This window comes from Pipra filicauda, unplaced genomic scaffold (genome assembly GCF_003945595.2).
Source record: "Pipra filicauda isolate LSUMZ 115617 unplaced genomic scaffold, ASM394559v2 scaffold367_size712859_pilon, whole genome shotgun sequence".
NCBI lineage: Eukaryota > Metazoa > Chordata > Aves > Passeriformes > Pipridae > Pipra > Pipra filicauda.
In genome coordinates this window covers 282,013-295,718 of record NW_024104495.1, presented here as the reverse complement: position 1 = coordinate 295,718, position 13,706 = coordinate 282,013, and the positions used below count along the sequence as shown (strand labels likewise).

The window sequence follows — 13,706 nt, the reverse complement described above, 5'->3', positions numbered from 1 at the left end:
TTCTCATCAAGAAGACTGTTTTAAGGTTTGGGAAGTAAGAACTTAGAGGGTCCATTAGACAGGTATATTTCTGATTGCCTGAAACTGCTGAAAGGGTATGGTAGAATTTAAAATAGCTACCAGCTAAACAGTAAAATACTCCCCCAGAACTCCAAGATGGTGACTCCACTTGGGTCCACTTACTTTTCCATCCCTTTCTCTACATTTCCCTTCCTTACGAATTCTAACATGTCATCTGATAAAACAGCTGTTTTGCGTTTTTCTTTTGTATATTTTCATGCATTAGATTTCTAGATCCTTTCCATTACTTCCTACATTTATTCTTGCATTTTCTTAGAGTGCTGTAGTATACACTGAGATCTCTTCTCTACAGAGAAATATCTTTGCTGAAACACGGCTATGCTGATTTTCATGGAAGAGTAGTAGTGTGAATTAACTTTTTAATTGTTGTTACTCAAAACAGGATAAGCTTCAAAATGCCTTTTGAAAAACTTAATCTGACATACAGTGTAGACAGAAGTAGCAGCTGTAATAAATCCTGCTGGGGTCGGGTGATTTGTGTCCCAAAAAGGAGTACAGGTCAGTGCCACTGCAGGAACTGCTGCTGTGTCAGTTACATCTATATTGCTGTCTGAAGCCCAGCTATTGGAAAAAATCTAAGAAAAACTTCAGAAGCACCTCAAACTGTGTGCCAGGCTTCAGCGTGGTTCACGTGGATCAAATAATTTCACTTGGCAGACTAATGCAGTGATCTCATGAAAGCTCTTAATATTAACAATGCACTACTCTTTAGGTGGGAGTCTTCCTTCTACACCAAGGCCAGGCCAGATATCTGTTTACAAAGATCAAGTTCTCACTTACAAGAAGGTAGGTATAACTGGGGAGGTGGGGGCTTTTTTACATCTGGCTATGAGCAAAAAGTAAGCCAAGAAGTTGGTGGAGTTTGGGTGGGGTTTTTTGGTTTTTTTTAGTCAAATAACAGGTCAGTTGCTGTTGTTTGGAGTTTAAAAAAGTCTTCTCAGATTAAATTAAATCATTTACGTACATTGGAAATTAATGTTTGGTAGATCGGACTTACACAAAAGACTGGTAGTTCACCGACAATGAGGAATGGTTTGATCTCAGCCATGAGTGTGGTTTTGAAAAATTACACTTCTGTTGAATATGAGGGTTCGTTTTAAAAACTCTTGAGTGTCATGTTTAACAAAGAAAAATGGCCGTGGGAAGGGGGAAAACAAAGGAGAGCAGAAGTTTGTTTTCTTTAAAAAAGCAGCACAGCAGGCACTAAGGACATCATCCCCTTGGTGGCTGAGACAGCAGGAGGGTTTTCAGGCAGGGCTGGAGCTATGCTCTTTGGGTCGCTACCCTACTGGAAGAGCTTATCTGCTTGCCTTCCTGGAAAGGCAGAGCAGGCAGCCAGGTACCCTCTGGCAGTCTGCGGCTTTCAGGATCTGCTTACTTTGCCTCTGCCTGAAGCCAGTCCCAGCCTGGGCTCCTTCCTCATACTTGAGATGGATGAGAAAACAGAGGGTGATATTGCAGACTTAGGAATGGTGGGGAGGGGACACCAGAATACCTCTGTGTCTCTTTTTCAACAGTCTTTTATAACTCTTTTTTTAAAACTTCCTGCATAACTTTAGGGGGGAAAATGAAACTTCTGTGCTTCTTCCTCTGTAAGGCAGCATTAGTGAATAATGTTTCCCTGTTTTACAGAGCTGTCAGGCAATGTCTTGAGTATTTGTGAAGCCTGCAGAAATGTTGGGTGCTGTAGACCACCTGAGAATTAAAGTGCTTATAGCTAAAGGGAAGACAAATGCGTTGCTGGCATAAGGAAGGTGACAAATTGAATTTATTTATTTTTGGGGTCTGGACTGGTTTTGTAATTTCTTTCCTATATGCAAGTAAGGTTGTGTTAGCAGAGTTTACAGATTATAAAATTTGAGAGGCCATTTTCTGCACAGAGAGGAACTGGTACAGAATTTGGTATGATTCAGAGAGCTCTGAAGTCTGTATGACTGGAAGCAGAATGAAGCATAGCAGTACAAAGTGCAAAATCATTCACCTAGTGACAAAATATGAATACTGTCTTTGAGCTCATCAGTTGGAAACAACAAAGAGGAAAGAAAGTGCTCATGGCTATGTTCATAACAAAATTACTTGGTCAACAGTGACTCCTCCCACCCTCCCAGTACTGTGACCATTACATATCAGGCAAAATTTCTGCAAAAGGACAGGGGAAACATTTAAGCTGCCTCTAAAACATTAGCAAGAATCCATCTGCAGAGCCTTAGCAAGAGCCTCTCTGCAACTTGTAGTAGTCATTTGTATTGAGTAAATGAATTCCAAGTGGAAGAGATATAGTGGAGGGCTTGTGAAGTGGGACATCAGGAGACAGAGCTACTGTTATATGAAAGAACTAATAGATTGTGCCTTGATTAGTCAAGGAAAATGGTCTGGGAAAGATTCTACTGCTCCTTTTAAATACCAAATATTAAAAAGGTGGAATATATTTTTAAAGCTGGTCCAACAAAAATGGCCATACATTTATTTTGGCTGGAAAATAGTAGAAGGTAGAGTGAGATTGTGAATGACCTTTTTACTGCGGCACTGGAAGCTATGTAACTGATTTTTGGGTGTGTGACCAGTCCACAATAGTAGGGACTATGTATTACAATAAGCCATGTGCAGAGCATGTGCTGATAAGCAGGAAAAGCTATTGGCAATAAATTTTTCTGCTTTTCTAATAATGCTTTTCAGATTTTATTTATTGAAGCCCCATCCAGTCAAACCACAACTTGGGTTAGAAAAACTCCATATACGTTGGGTGAAAACTCCACATAGAAATTTAGTTAAATGGAAGGTCTAGAGTCCCACAAAGGAATCCTTTCTCCAGAAATAGACTCAGAGTTGCTCCTGCATTACTGGCTTGTTTTGTCTGGATGTCAATCTGCACTGAAAAAAAAGAAGGCAATGATAGGTAATTATATCTGAGTGTGCATGAGCCATATCAGATGTAGAGATGGTCTGATATGACGCGGGTGTTGGGACTACTGCGTGATTTACTTTTTCTTCTCTTAGAAACTACAAACTAGAGGGCTTGCCAGAAGCTTTCTCAGTGTAGGGATTCTGAGTTATGGGGTTTGGTGGAAGCCACATCGTTGCTTTGCTTTGAAAATAGTCAGACCCAAGGTGCAGCATTTACATCTCTGCAGACTGTATCCAGCAAGAGAAAGCTGAGCTGAGGATATACCAGAGATTGTTTCAAGTAGGTTACACTGTGCTTTCCCTTTTGATTTTGTCCTAAAGGTGCAGGAAATTTTCAGAAAGAAAAAAATCAGTTCAAATAAACTTTGCAAAAATCTGCTAAATACTCAGGTCTGTTCTTTCCAAAAGTGAGGGTAGTATACTGCTCTCTAATTGTTTTCTATATAATAAAACAATTAATATATTTTAAAATCCCCATCCTGTTTGGCTAGCACAAATATAAAGCTTGATAGCCTGAACAGGACTCCTGTCAGTTATAACTATGGGATCCAGTTTTACTTTCTTTCTAAGGAAAACACATGAAGAAATTATTTGTGCCTGTTTTATTTCTGAGCTGCTGATCTTGTGTTACCATGAGGGTAGGATGCTTCCTATTTGTCCTGCTTGAGCTCCATGGTCTGTACTCAGTCTCCCAAACATTCATTCAGAGAACCCATGTCCAGCAGGAGAGGTGAGCAACTTCCTGTCTCTGTGGCCAAGCTGATAAAACAGTGCTACTTCATTTCTACCATCCTAAAGCCTACTCCACAGGCAGCTCCGGGCTTCTGGTAGAGTTTCTCTCCTTCCTCTTCCTCTACTTCAACAGCTGACCTTTATTTAGACCTAAGGTTTGGAAAGAGTCCCCCTCCCCTTGTGAGTACCAGAGCTTACTGTGGGGCTCGGCCAGCAGAAGGGCAGGAAGATGTGCTTCTGCTGCAGAAAGACTTTGGAAGTAGTACGAGGAAGGCAGGTGAAGAACCTGTTGCAGCTGAGAGAACAGGGATGCTGCCAGTTTGAAGTATGTTTGCTAAGACATAGCACATGTGACAGCATGGGGAGAAATGGTGAAGAGAAGGATGGATCATGCATGAGGGAGAAAAAGCTATTGGAATAATAGGGGCTTCTGGATAATGGTAAAGAAGACAATGGGAAATAAGGAAACAAAGAGATAAAAGAATGAATAAAGGTGTATGACAGTAGTGTCTTATTTCTAGAGGAGAATTGTACTGAATCAAATAAGCTTGTCTTCAATGGTCTAGGGTTGCATATGTGAGATGGTATTTACTCAGGGAGGATGGCAGTAATACCCCAGCCTTTTATGTTGTAGTCTTCACATGCTGACATTAAAGTATTGTCTAAGGGAAATCTGTACTGTTATGTTGATTCTGCAGCTAGAGAAATACTGTCTGTGTGTGAGAGAAAGAGAGGGGGGAAAAGACAAAAAAAATAGAGGGAGAAGTGTGAAGAACAGACAAGAAAAAGATAGCAAGTATGTCCTAGGGTGGAATATAAAGATAGCAGGTTCATAGTGTGTGCATGTACAGTGCTGCTGTAAAGAAATAAGTTGTGTTGAATTTCTTGGTTCCTAAAGTGAGAATTGAATAGAGAAAAGTTACTTAGATAATAAACTTTTCTCAATTTTATCAGCTTGATTGTGGTGCTGAATGAATGCGTGTTACAGCAGCATCAGTCTGAGAGCTCACATAGGACAGCTGTGTGCATACAACAAACTCCAAGAGTTCAAGATTTCATTTAAAAGTCAATCTTTCTAGTTTTCAGGATTACAAAGGTATGTTTCTACATAGAAACAGAACATGGATTTGAAACCAAACTGTTCTAGAAAACATGCTAAATAGTCTGTGGTTGCTAGAAGTATGCATTTCTTTGCACTTTTTACTCCTCAGGGTATTAACTGTGAAGGCTAATAACTGCATTTCACTATCAACAGCCACAGTTTCAGATTTGACTTTTTAACAGATGGGCAGGAATAAAGTCCTGTTCCTCACAGGGGGATAGCTTAGTAATTACTGCAATGCAACTGAAGGAAGGAGGAATTCAAGTGAAAAGGAAAAAGCATTCTTCTAAAAAACCGCTTGTTTCCCTCGAGCAATGCTCAGACATCACAAGGTGCAAATGTAGGTAATTCTAAAGGTTAGACTCCATCTCTTTTTTTTTTTTTTTTTTTTTTTTTTTTTGCATCTGCTGTTAATATCAAAGAGAACAAAGTCTTATACTTAAACTCAGAGTGGAGATTGCTAGTTCCATCAAAGAATTTGGCAGTGATGGAGCAGAAGAACTTCTCGTGAACTGTGCAAAGCATCTTGGGGAAAAGTCTGCTTCTTTTTACTGGTTGTAAAATTTTGGAAAGTGAAGAAAGGGGTTGCAAGAGAGATTAATGGCGGAAAGCTGGCATTCCTGTTGGGACAGTAGCTTTGTATGGTCTGTGCTACGTGCTAGCAAGATGCACACACAACTCATGGTGAAACAGTTTTTGTTAAAACTGTTCTTTAATTCATGTAAAGAATAGAATTTCCATGTTCTGCTTGAACACGGAATTGAAATAACTTATTTGTCTCTAGCAGATAGCTAATTATAACAAAGTTCTGTCATAAATTAACTCCAGATTTCACTATGAAAACAGGAAGACAGAATTACAAAAATTCTGATAGCCCTATTTAGTTCTCTTGCAATAAACATGGCTATTCCAATAGTACTATATAACAACAGTGCTGTTGCCTACCATGCCAACCGTTACGTCGTTTGCTGTTTGTATTTCATTAGTAACTCAGAGGCCCTGGTCCCAGGCCAGGATCCTGTTCTGCGGGACATAATTCAAAAGATGGTCTTTGTATCAAAGACCTTGCTGTGTTTATGGTGCTTTGGGTTTATAATAGAGCATCTCAGTAAAGAGAGTTGCTACTGGAGTTTTAATTTATTTAAAGGACAGTTTTTTCTGGAAGGATGTCCTCTGCTTTTATTAAAATAACCTAAACCCAAAAAGACATTTCACTTTCTGAACACCCTTTAAATAAAACCAGTAAATATTTGATCTTTGTACTGCATGGGATAGCACAAAATGGTAGATAGCTTCATAAGGTTTTGTTTAGCTTCTTTCATAGTCTTTTATAGGAAATAAATCTGAGTAAATATATTGCAAATGTTTCCAGTTGTACCTTGACACTAGCTTTTTTTTTTTCATTTTAAAATGAATCTTATTTCACTTTTTATTACATTTTAATCTATAGCAATATGTCTACTTGAAAATTTTGCAACCCATAATGTCCTACTTTTGCACTTGAGCTATCTTCTTTCCATAAAGAATTGCAGTTTTTCCCAGAAAAATAATACTGAAAACTTTTCATAGCTTAGTGTATTTCTAAAAGGAAAAAGAATTAGCAGGAAAAGACATGGTCTTCACAGCTTTATTAATGGATCCACCATCATACATCACGTAGCATAGTGCTTCTAGAGAAACTTTTATCATTTACAGTTCCAGCCACAAAACCTTTCAGCTATGTTGAAAGCTGAGCAGAAAGTGAAGTGACATAAGCAAAGCTGAACAAACTACTGAAAGCAAACAAGATATTTTTTTTTCCTTTTTCTATATGTCTCTGAACAGACCTGGACTTCTTAAAAAATGTGCTGTTTTGATTTTCGGAATGAATTGCAGTTTATTTTGGATTTCCCAGTATTTCTTCTCTGCTTGGACTAGGTAATTCCCCAAAACATTTTCAGGATGGCTTCTAGGACATGTTTGCAAGTTACCAACACTGAGAGTTAATATTCTTGTGGAAAAGAGGTGGCTTGGATGGGTGTTTGTGGGATTCAAAGAAAATGGCTGATATATACCCTTTAAACAAATTTACTTCTTGCATGAGTACAGTGTTTGAGAATAATCCTTTGTAAAAAAGAATCCCTTAAGAAATGGGGTTATTTATAAATTGTTCTAAAGCTTTATGGAACAAGACTTTAGGAAACAATGTCCTTTCTGGAGTTTTCTAATTTATGATAGCAATTGGACTGGATGATAATTGCTATATTCTGTGGGATCATTTACCAGAAAATTCCTAGGGGGAAAAATTATTTGGGGCTGTATTTACTCAGCTCAAGAACTTGGGGTTTAGCTGCATTTATCCTTTCACTCTGCCTGCCCCACCTTCCCAGCAGGTTGCCTTCTCTCTATTTCATTGTGGCTGCTTCTGCCGCACCCACATTCAGGTGGTTGGTTCCATCAGCTCTGTCATCCTCTACTGCTGTCATCCTACATTTTTATGTACTACATCCTACATTTTTATAAACTCCTTTTCCCCATAATCTGTCTTATTTCTTCTTCTTTTTTTTTCCCCCCAAGGAATTGATTATACATCATAGAATGAATTCTTAGGATATAAGGATAAGAGGATTTACCAGGCAAAAGAGTGGGACCAGACAAAAAGTGATACACTGTCATTCTTAAAATGGAGCAGACAGAATTGGGAAAGAACAGATATTGGCTTTAAGCTGTATTTAATACCAAGCAACCTTTGTTATAACTTGATTTTACTTTTTCCCCACAATGTTTTTCTTCAAGTCTTCTAAGATTTTCGAATCATTGCCAAATAGGCTTATTTGTTGCTTTCAAACCAGGCGTGTTCCTGTAAGTACGATGCATGCTAGACCTCCTCATGTCTTCATTGGGCACTCTGACTCCTGAGTTGTCATGAAATCATATTTACCCATGCAAATACAACTAAAGACTTTTGCTCACGGTTGTGCTGACACAGGGCATTCAAATCAGAACCCTTGCACCTGACGCAAGGGGATGCATCAGAGTATTTTAACTCGCATTACTTGTGTTTCAGAGTTTTTAAAATCCTTTTTAGGGGGGATGATGTAGCAAATCTCACTGTTTCATATCAAAAATTCCTATTGCAGTGGCTGAGACTTTTCTGGTAAATGATGTGGGTGTATGGTTAGTACCACAGTGGGATCAGTGACTTCATCTCTCTATGGCAATGGAAATTGTGATGCTGGCTGAGCAATGAAAACCCAGATTGTCATTGAAGAGCAAATGTGATTCATCACTAATTTGTCCCCAGGTATTGAGATGGCCATGAAGCATATTTAACTTGTCTGCAAATCAGTATATTTTACAAATATATATTTACAGAGCTTGAAAATTAATTTTCTCTGTCATCTAATTTCTTTTTTGTGATTGTTTTTGCTTGCCCAGTCAAGAAGCAGGTGACCAATCAGGTATGAATTGCCAATGGTTAATGAAAACTAATCTAATGAATAGTTTGTAAATAACCCTTAACCTGAAAGCTACTTTTCTAGAATATCTGATAATTTCTTACAAATCAAAATGTGTTTTGCTTGGTTTGATGATTATACACGTACATATTTATACATGCACAATTGACATGCCTTGTATAAATAGATAGATATCCAGTTTCAGGCATTAATATTTGAACAACTGCAGTTTGGGTGAACAGCAACTGAAGAATTTAGCAAAGATTAGCACAGTTAAACAAGATTTCTACAGTTATAAATTGACGATGTAAAGTTTCAGAAATTTACTCTTGGTATTGACAGAACAATTGGGACTAATCTGTCTAAAGTAGTTACTTTAATTTTTTCAGGTGACTAGCTCTTGTTTTTTGTCGGTCATTTCAGTCGGATTATCTCTAATTTTAAACATTTTAGTATTAGAGATTTTCTAATAAGAAGTTGTTAATTGTTAAAAAAATAGGCTGCAATAACAAAACACAGTTCACTAAAATTTTGTTTCCATTAGCTAAGATTTCTCTTGGAGAATTTAAATGTTTGCTGGATCTCTAGTCATTGTGCAGCATTTACCACGGAAAAACCTCTATATTTAATGGACTTAAGGAAATAAAAGTATCTCACACAAATAGACGTGAGATATAAGTTATTAAACTGTTTTGGTAAAGTCATACAAATATACTAAGAGGAAGTGAATTACAAAAGCAGATTCAGTTTTCTGCATTTCAGTTCAGGATTTTTAAGCAACAGGAGGTTTTAAGAACCATGTAGATGGAAACACTTTAGTAAAACCTGCCCTATCTGAGTTTTTTTGTATTGTTTTGCAGTTTTTTTGTTCTTTTAATTAGAGTTTTTAATATGTTTTTGCATTTAAAACCTTTTGCAGACTCTGTGGATTGTTTCTTACTGTTACAGAACATTCAGCTGTTGGAAATGCACTTTAATTTGAAAGCGTTGTTATTTTCAGAGGAGCATCTCTTGCAGCCTTACAGATTGATACATAAAGACTCTAACAGGAGCTGGCGGGTATTTAGGCATCAAAAGAAATCCCGAAATGATAATATAAAATACTTCAACGATTTGAAATAAAAGCCAAAAGCGTAGGTTTATACTGTTTTCAAAGAAGGAGTCGAAATTCGAAAGAACGACCCTAATTTTGAAGCGAAATAAGAAGACTGCGGTAGTTTGATGAGGACTCCCGCAGACACCTGGACCCGGTAACGCAGCACCTAGAGTGGCGGCGGACGACACAAAGGTCTGATCTCCGGGAAGGTAGAGGAGGAAAACAGAATCTCCCGCGTTTCGGGTGCCCTGCTGGCAGCGACCGCAGAAACATCTTTTTCGCCAGTGCCTGCAACGGTTCCAGCGGTGTCCGCTCCAGCCGCGCTCCGCGGGGCAGCGCCCGCCCTGGCTGCGCAGGGGCCCCGCCGCATCGCAACAAAATCTGCTGCCAGCGGCACGGCGGCGGCCCCGGCTGGGTGGGCACCACCGCTGCCGCAGCTTCTCCGCCCGCTGGCGGGTGGGAGCTCCGGGGGGACGCGCCGTCTGCCCGAGGAGCGCCGTTCCCTCCGCTCCGTCCAGGTACCTGCGGCGAGGAAGCCGCGGGCCGTCCTCCCGCGGCGGGGTGGCCCTGCGCCGTGTGCGGTCCCCCTCAGTCCAGCCCTGCAGGTGCCCCCCGCGCTTGCGGTCGGCGCCATGGTGCCCGAGGGAGCTGCCAGCCTGTGCTCGGGCAGCGGGCACTGAGCCCCAGCGCCCCTTCCGAGGGTGGGGGAAGCCCCGCTGCCCGGCAGCTTGCCCGCAGGGCGAGGGGAGGCGACGGCCGGGCAAGGCGGCCCCCGTCCAGGTGAGCTCCGCCGCCTGCACGGGCGGCCCGAGTGATAAACGATGCTCGCCCGTTCCCGGCGCTGACAGGGCTGAGGGGCGAGGCTGTCCCGGGAGGGCAGCCGGCGGAGGGCTGTCCGCAGCCCGGGAGCTCCGTCGCGCTCATCAGCGGCGCGGGGCGTCAGCTCTACGGCGCCTGCCGTCCCGCCTGGCCCGAAGGGATTGCCCCGGCAGGGCTGAGGAGAGCCCTGCTGCCGATTGGCGACGCCGGCCCCCTTTCCCCGCTGCCAGAGGTGAACTCTGGTGGGCTCGGACCTCTCTGCCCGCCTCTCGACGGCCGCTGGCGCCCAGGACGGAGGGAGTTTAGGGCGAAAACGAAATACGCAGGGCCAGGGCTTTCAGCGCGGTCCTCAGGCCCTCTCCGATTTGAGCCCATCTTCGGGCTTCCCTTGACCGGCCGTTCCCCCGGCGGCTGCCCCGCTGAGGGACACGGTAGCGCTGCCCGCCGAGGCGCCGTGCAGGCGGGACGGGCGGACTGCAACCGGGCTGGCGGGGCGAGGCGGCGGCGGAGGAGTGCTCCCCCGACGGGGGCTGCGGGTCGGGACCCCAAGGGACACCAGCGCCGGTGCTGGGTGGCGGCTGGCCGCTGCGACAGGCTCGCTGACGAGCAGCGGCTCCTTTGCCGGCGGAGCAAGGCCGGTGGCAGCCCCAGGGCCACGCTGCACACGAGGGAAGGGTCTGCGACGGCCCCTCGGGGGGCCGGAGGGCTGGGGCTGAGGGGTGGGTGGCTGCTAGCGTGCCAAGTTGTGGGGAGGGCGGGGAGGGGGCTGAAACAAACACGTGTGATGGGGAGGGACTGTGCCTCTTCGCATAGGGACGGTGTTGGATGTCCCATAGAAACGGAGGGGCCGTTCTGTGGCGTCTCCATTCCAGGCACCGCAGGGCGTCTGCCTTTTGATCTCAGCGGCTGGAAATATACGTTTAAAATAATGAGACCGCATAGGGAGGATCTTTTCCTCGTGTCTCTCCTCGCGTTCCCTTTAGGTAACCGCTGTGCCGTAGTTCCCGTGTGCGCGCCTGGCAATGAGAGGATGGGAGGGAGGGAGGCAGACTGGGAAGCGCTGGCTCCGCCAGTGGGCGTTTTCTGGCGGCCGGGGCTGCTGCTGGAAGCGGCACTGCAGTGATTGTATCTGCCTCTTTGCAGGCGAGCGCGCACATACGGGGCAATATTTGCCTCGCTCGAAGAAAATACAGATTGTTGCCGTTTTCTTGCTCTGAATGTGAGGTGGGAGCATGGGGAAAAGCGGACTTTAAAAGGGGATTGGAACCGTTTAGCGGTCAGTAGCGCCCTGTCCCTCTGGCCTAAAGGGGGAACGGAAATGTGAGGATTTTATGAGGGCGGGGAGCCGGAGTGCGAAGGAAATAGTGCCCGGGGGTTGCCGGAGGGAACGAAGGACCGATCCACGGTAACCCCTGGTTTGGCTCCGTCCTTTTTCGGCTTCCTCTTTCGCTTTAGTCCGGTATCTCTCCTAGGCGTCCTGCCTTAAACTGCCGGGAAAGGGAGGGAAGAGCGGAAGCATGTCCAACCCGGAGAAGCGGATCTTATCCCGCCCCTCGGCCCCCCTGGCTGCAGCACTCGGGGAAAAGCCCGGCTCCGGCAGCCGCCTGCTCCACTCCCATGGCCAGAGCGGTGGAGGTGGAGGCAGCGGCGGGTCTCCTCCTCCTCCCCCCGCTCCTGGAGGCGGCTCGGCTGCCTACAGCTCCCTCTCTGTCCTCCTGACAACCACCAGCAGCAGCAGGAGCCGCGCTGCAGGGACAACCTCTTCTGCCGTCTCCGCCAGCATCGTCTCCAGAGCGGCAGCGGCTCCTTTCCTCTCTCCAATCCCCTCCTTTTCCTCCGCTTCTCCATCTTCTTTTTACTTCTTGCCGCCGCCTCCTCGTTTCCCCTCCTCGTTTTCCTTTAACCTCACAAGTCTCCAAGGGAGGGAGGGAGGAGGAGAGGCAGCGAGAGCGGCAGGAGGAGGAGGAGGAGGAAGAGATGTTGGCGGAGCAGCAGCAGCAGCAGCTCACTTGATCGCCCATCCAGGCGGCAGCGGCAGGAGGAGACTCTTCTGTTCTTCCTCCATCCAGGGCTTGCTGCTCCGTTCCGCAGCCGGCGGCCCTCGGCAGCACCACTCCCGGCCCCTCCTCTCCCCAGCCGCCTCTCGCCCGTGGTCCTGCAATTCCCTCGCTGCTGCAGCAGCAGCAGCCCGCGGCGACGGGATCCGAGGAGGCGACGGCCCCGGCGGGAGCAGGACTCCTAGGCGGCAGCAGCGGCAGAGAGGCGCCTTCTTCTCCTTCTCGTCTCCCCTGCTCCTAGGGCCAGACATGGAAGATGGATCTAATTCTGCAAGCTGCTTTAGGAGGTTTACGGACTGTTTCTTGAATACAAGTAGGTACCGGAGCGCTGTGCCCGGCGGCGGGTCTCGCGTGTCTCGGGGGAAGGCGAAAGGCTGTGTCCGAGGCTGGGTGCATGCCTTGTGGAAAGGGCATTTCTTTGTGAGTGGGGGGGAGGCGAGGACACAAAGGGGCCGTATACGTGGGGCGTGCGTGGACGCATGGAGGAGCGGCCGGGTGTGTATTGAGGATGCACGGACAAAGGGGATGCTCAGTGTAACTGAATGCTCTTTGTGGGAGCTGGCTGTTAACGCCTCGAGGATTTCGGCATCATTCCGGGATCAGACAACTCAATGTATATGTATGTCAGCCCTTTACTTGGTACATGCTTAATTTGCTCAGGAATGACACTTAGGGGATTGGAGACTGTCCCCCCTACTTACTTGAAGTAACAATAAGGAAGCATTATGGTATTGGCAGTTGACAGAAATGCGGCGACGGAAGACCGAAAAGGGTGAAATGGATCGCTTCTTTCTGCATCCCCCGTCAGATCTGCCACGCGCGGTCACATTCCATATTTCTGATCCGGCTTTGGTACCGGGTGCCGCCTTCCACTGGCCGTGGCTCGTTGTAAGGCGGGCCAGGAGCCGGAGAGGAAACATGTGCTCCTTGCTACTGGGGGGTTGGCGCTGGAACGGGGGTAGTGACCGGCTGGTGGGGAGGGCGGAATAAAGGGGGCACTGAGGAGCTCTGTACAGGGCGCCCCGCAGCCAGCCGTTCCCAAACCCTCACCGGCTCCCACCGAGCCCGAACGCGGGGGAAGGGCGCGGGGCCGCGCTCTTGCCGTGCCAGGAGACGAGAGTGGGGCCGGAGCTGCCGCTCGGCCTCCTCTTGGTGCGGAGCTTGGCGAGTGCCCTCCCCGTGCTGGCCGGGGGAGTCCGGCGGGAGCGGCCCGAGCCCCGAGGCGGGCTGTGGGAGCGGAAAGGAGGGCTTCGCACGGCAGAAACTCCCCGTTCTCAGGGATGCGGCCCGGCTCCCCTTCGGGTGTCTCGCCCCGAGCCTCCCGGTGCCGCCAACCCCGCTCCGAGGCGCTTCCCTGACACGCCGCGTCCCGCAGGGTGGGCGCCCCCGGGGCTGGGGCCGCTCTGGAGCACCCGCAGCTTCGGGCCGAAACCTCCCGGGGTCAGGTTGCCCGTACCCCACAGCCAGGAAGGGAAATG

The 13,706-nt window shown here is 46.5% G+C and overlaps 1 protein-coding gene across 3 annotated transcripts in view; it reads left to right on the top strand.

The window, feature by feature from the left end:
- The window catches only part of PDE10A (phosphodiesterase 10A), a 346,650-nt gene that overhangs the window by 167,149 nt on the left and 165,795 nt on the right, over positions 1 to 13,706 (top strand). Inside the window, exon 1 of one of the 3 annotated variants that reach the window (XM_039384645.1) lies at positions 11,323 to 12,541. The exons of 1 other annotated variant lie outside the window; for it this stretch is intronic. In XM_039384645.1, coding sequence (XP_039240579.1) covers positions 11,689 to 12,541 — 853 coding nt within the window. In that variant the 5' untranslated portion in view covers positions 11,323 to 11,688. Of the gene's footprint in view, positions 1 to 11,322; positions 12,542 to 13,706 lie in introns of those variants that run through there. One more of the 3 variants, XM_027729500.2, reaches the window with a different exon arrangement.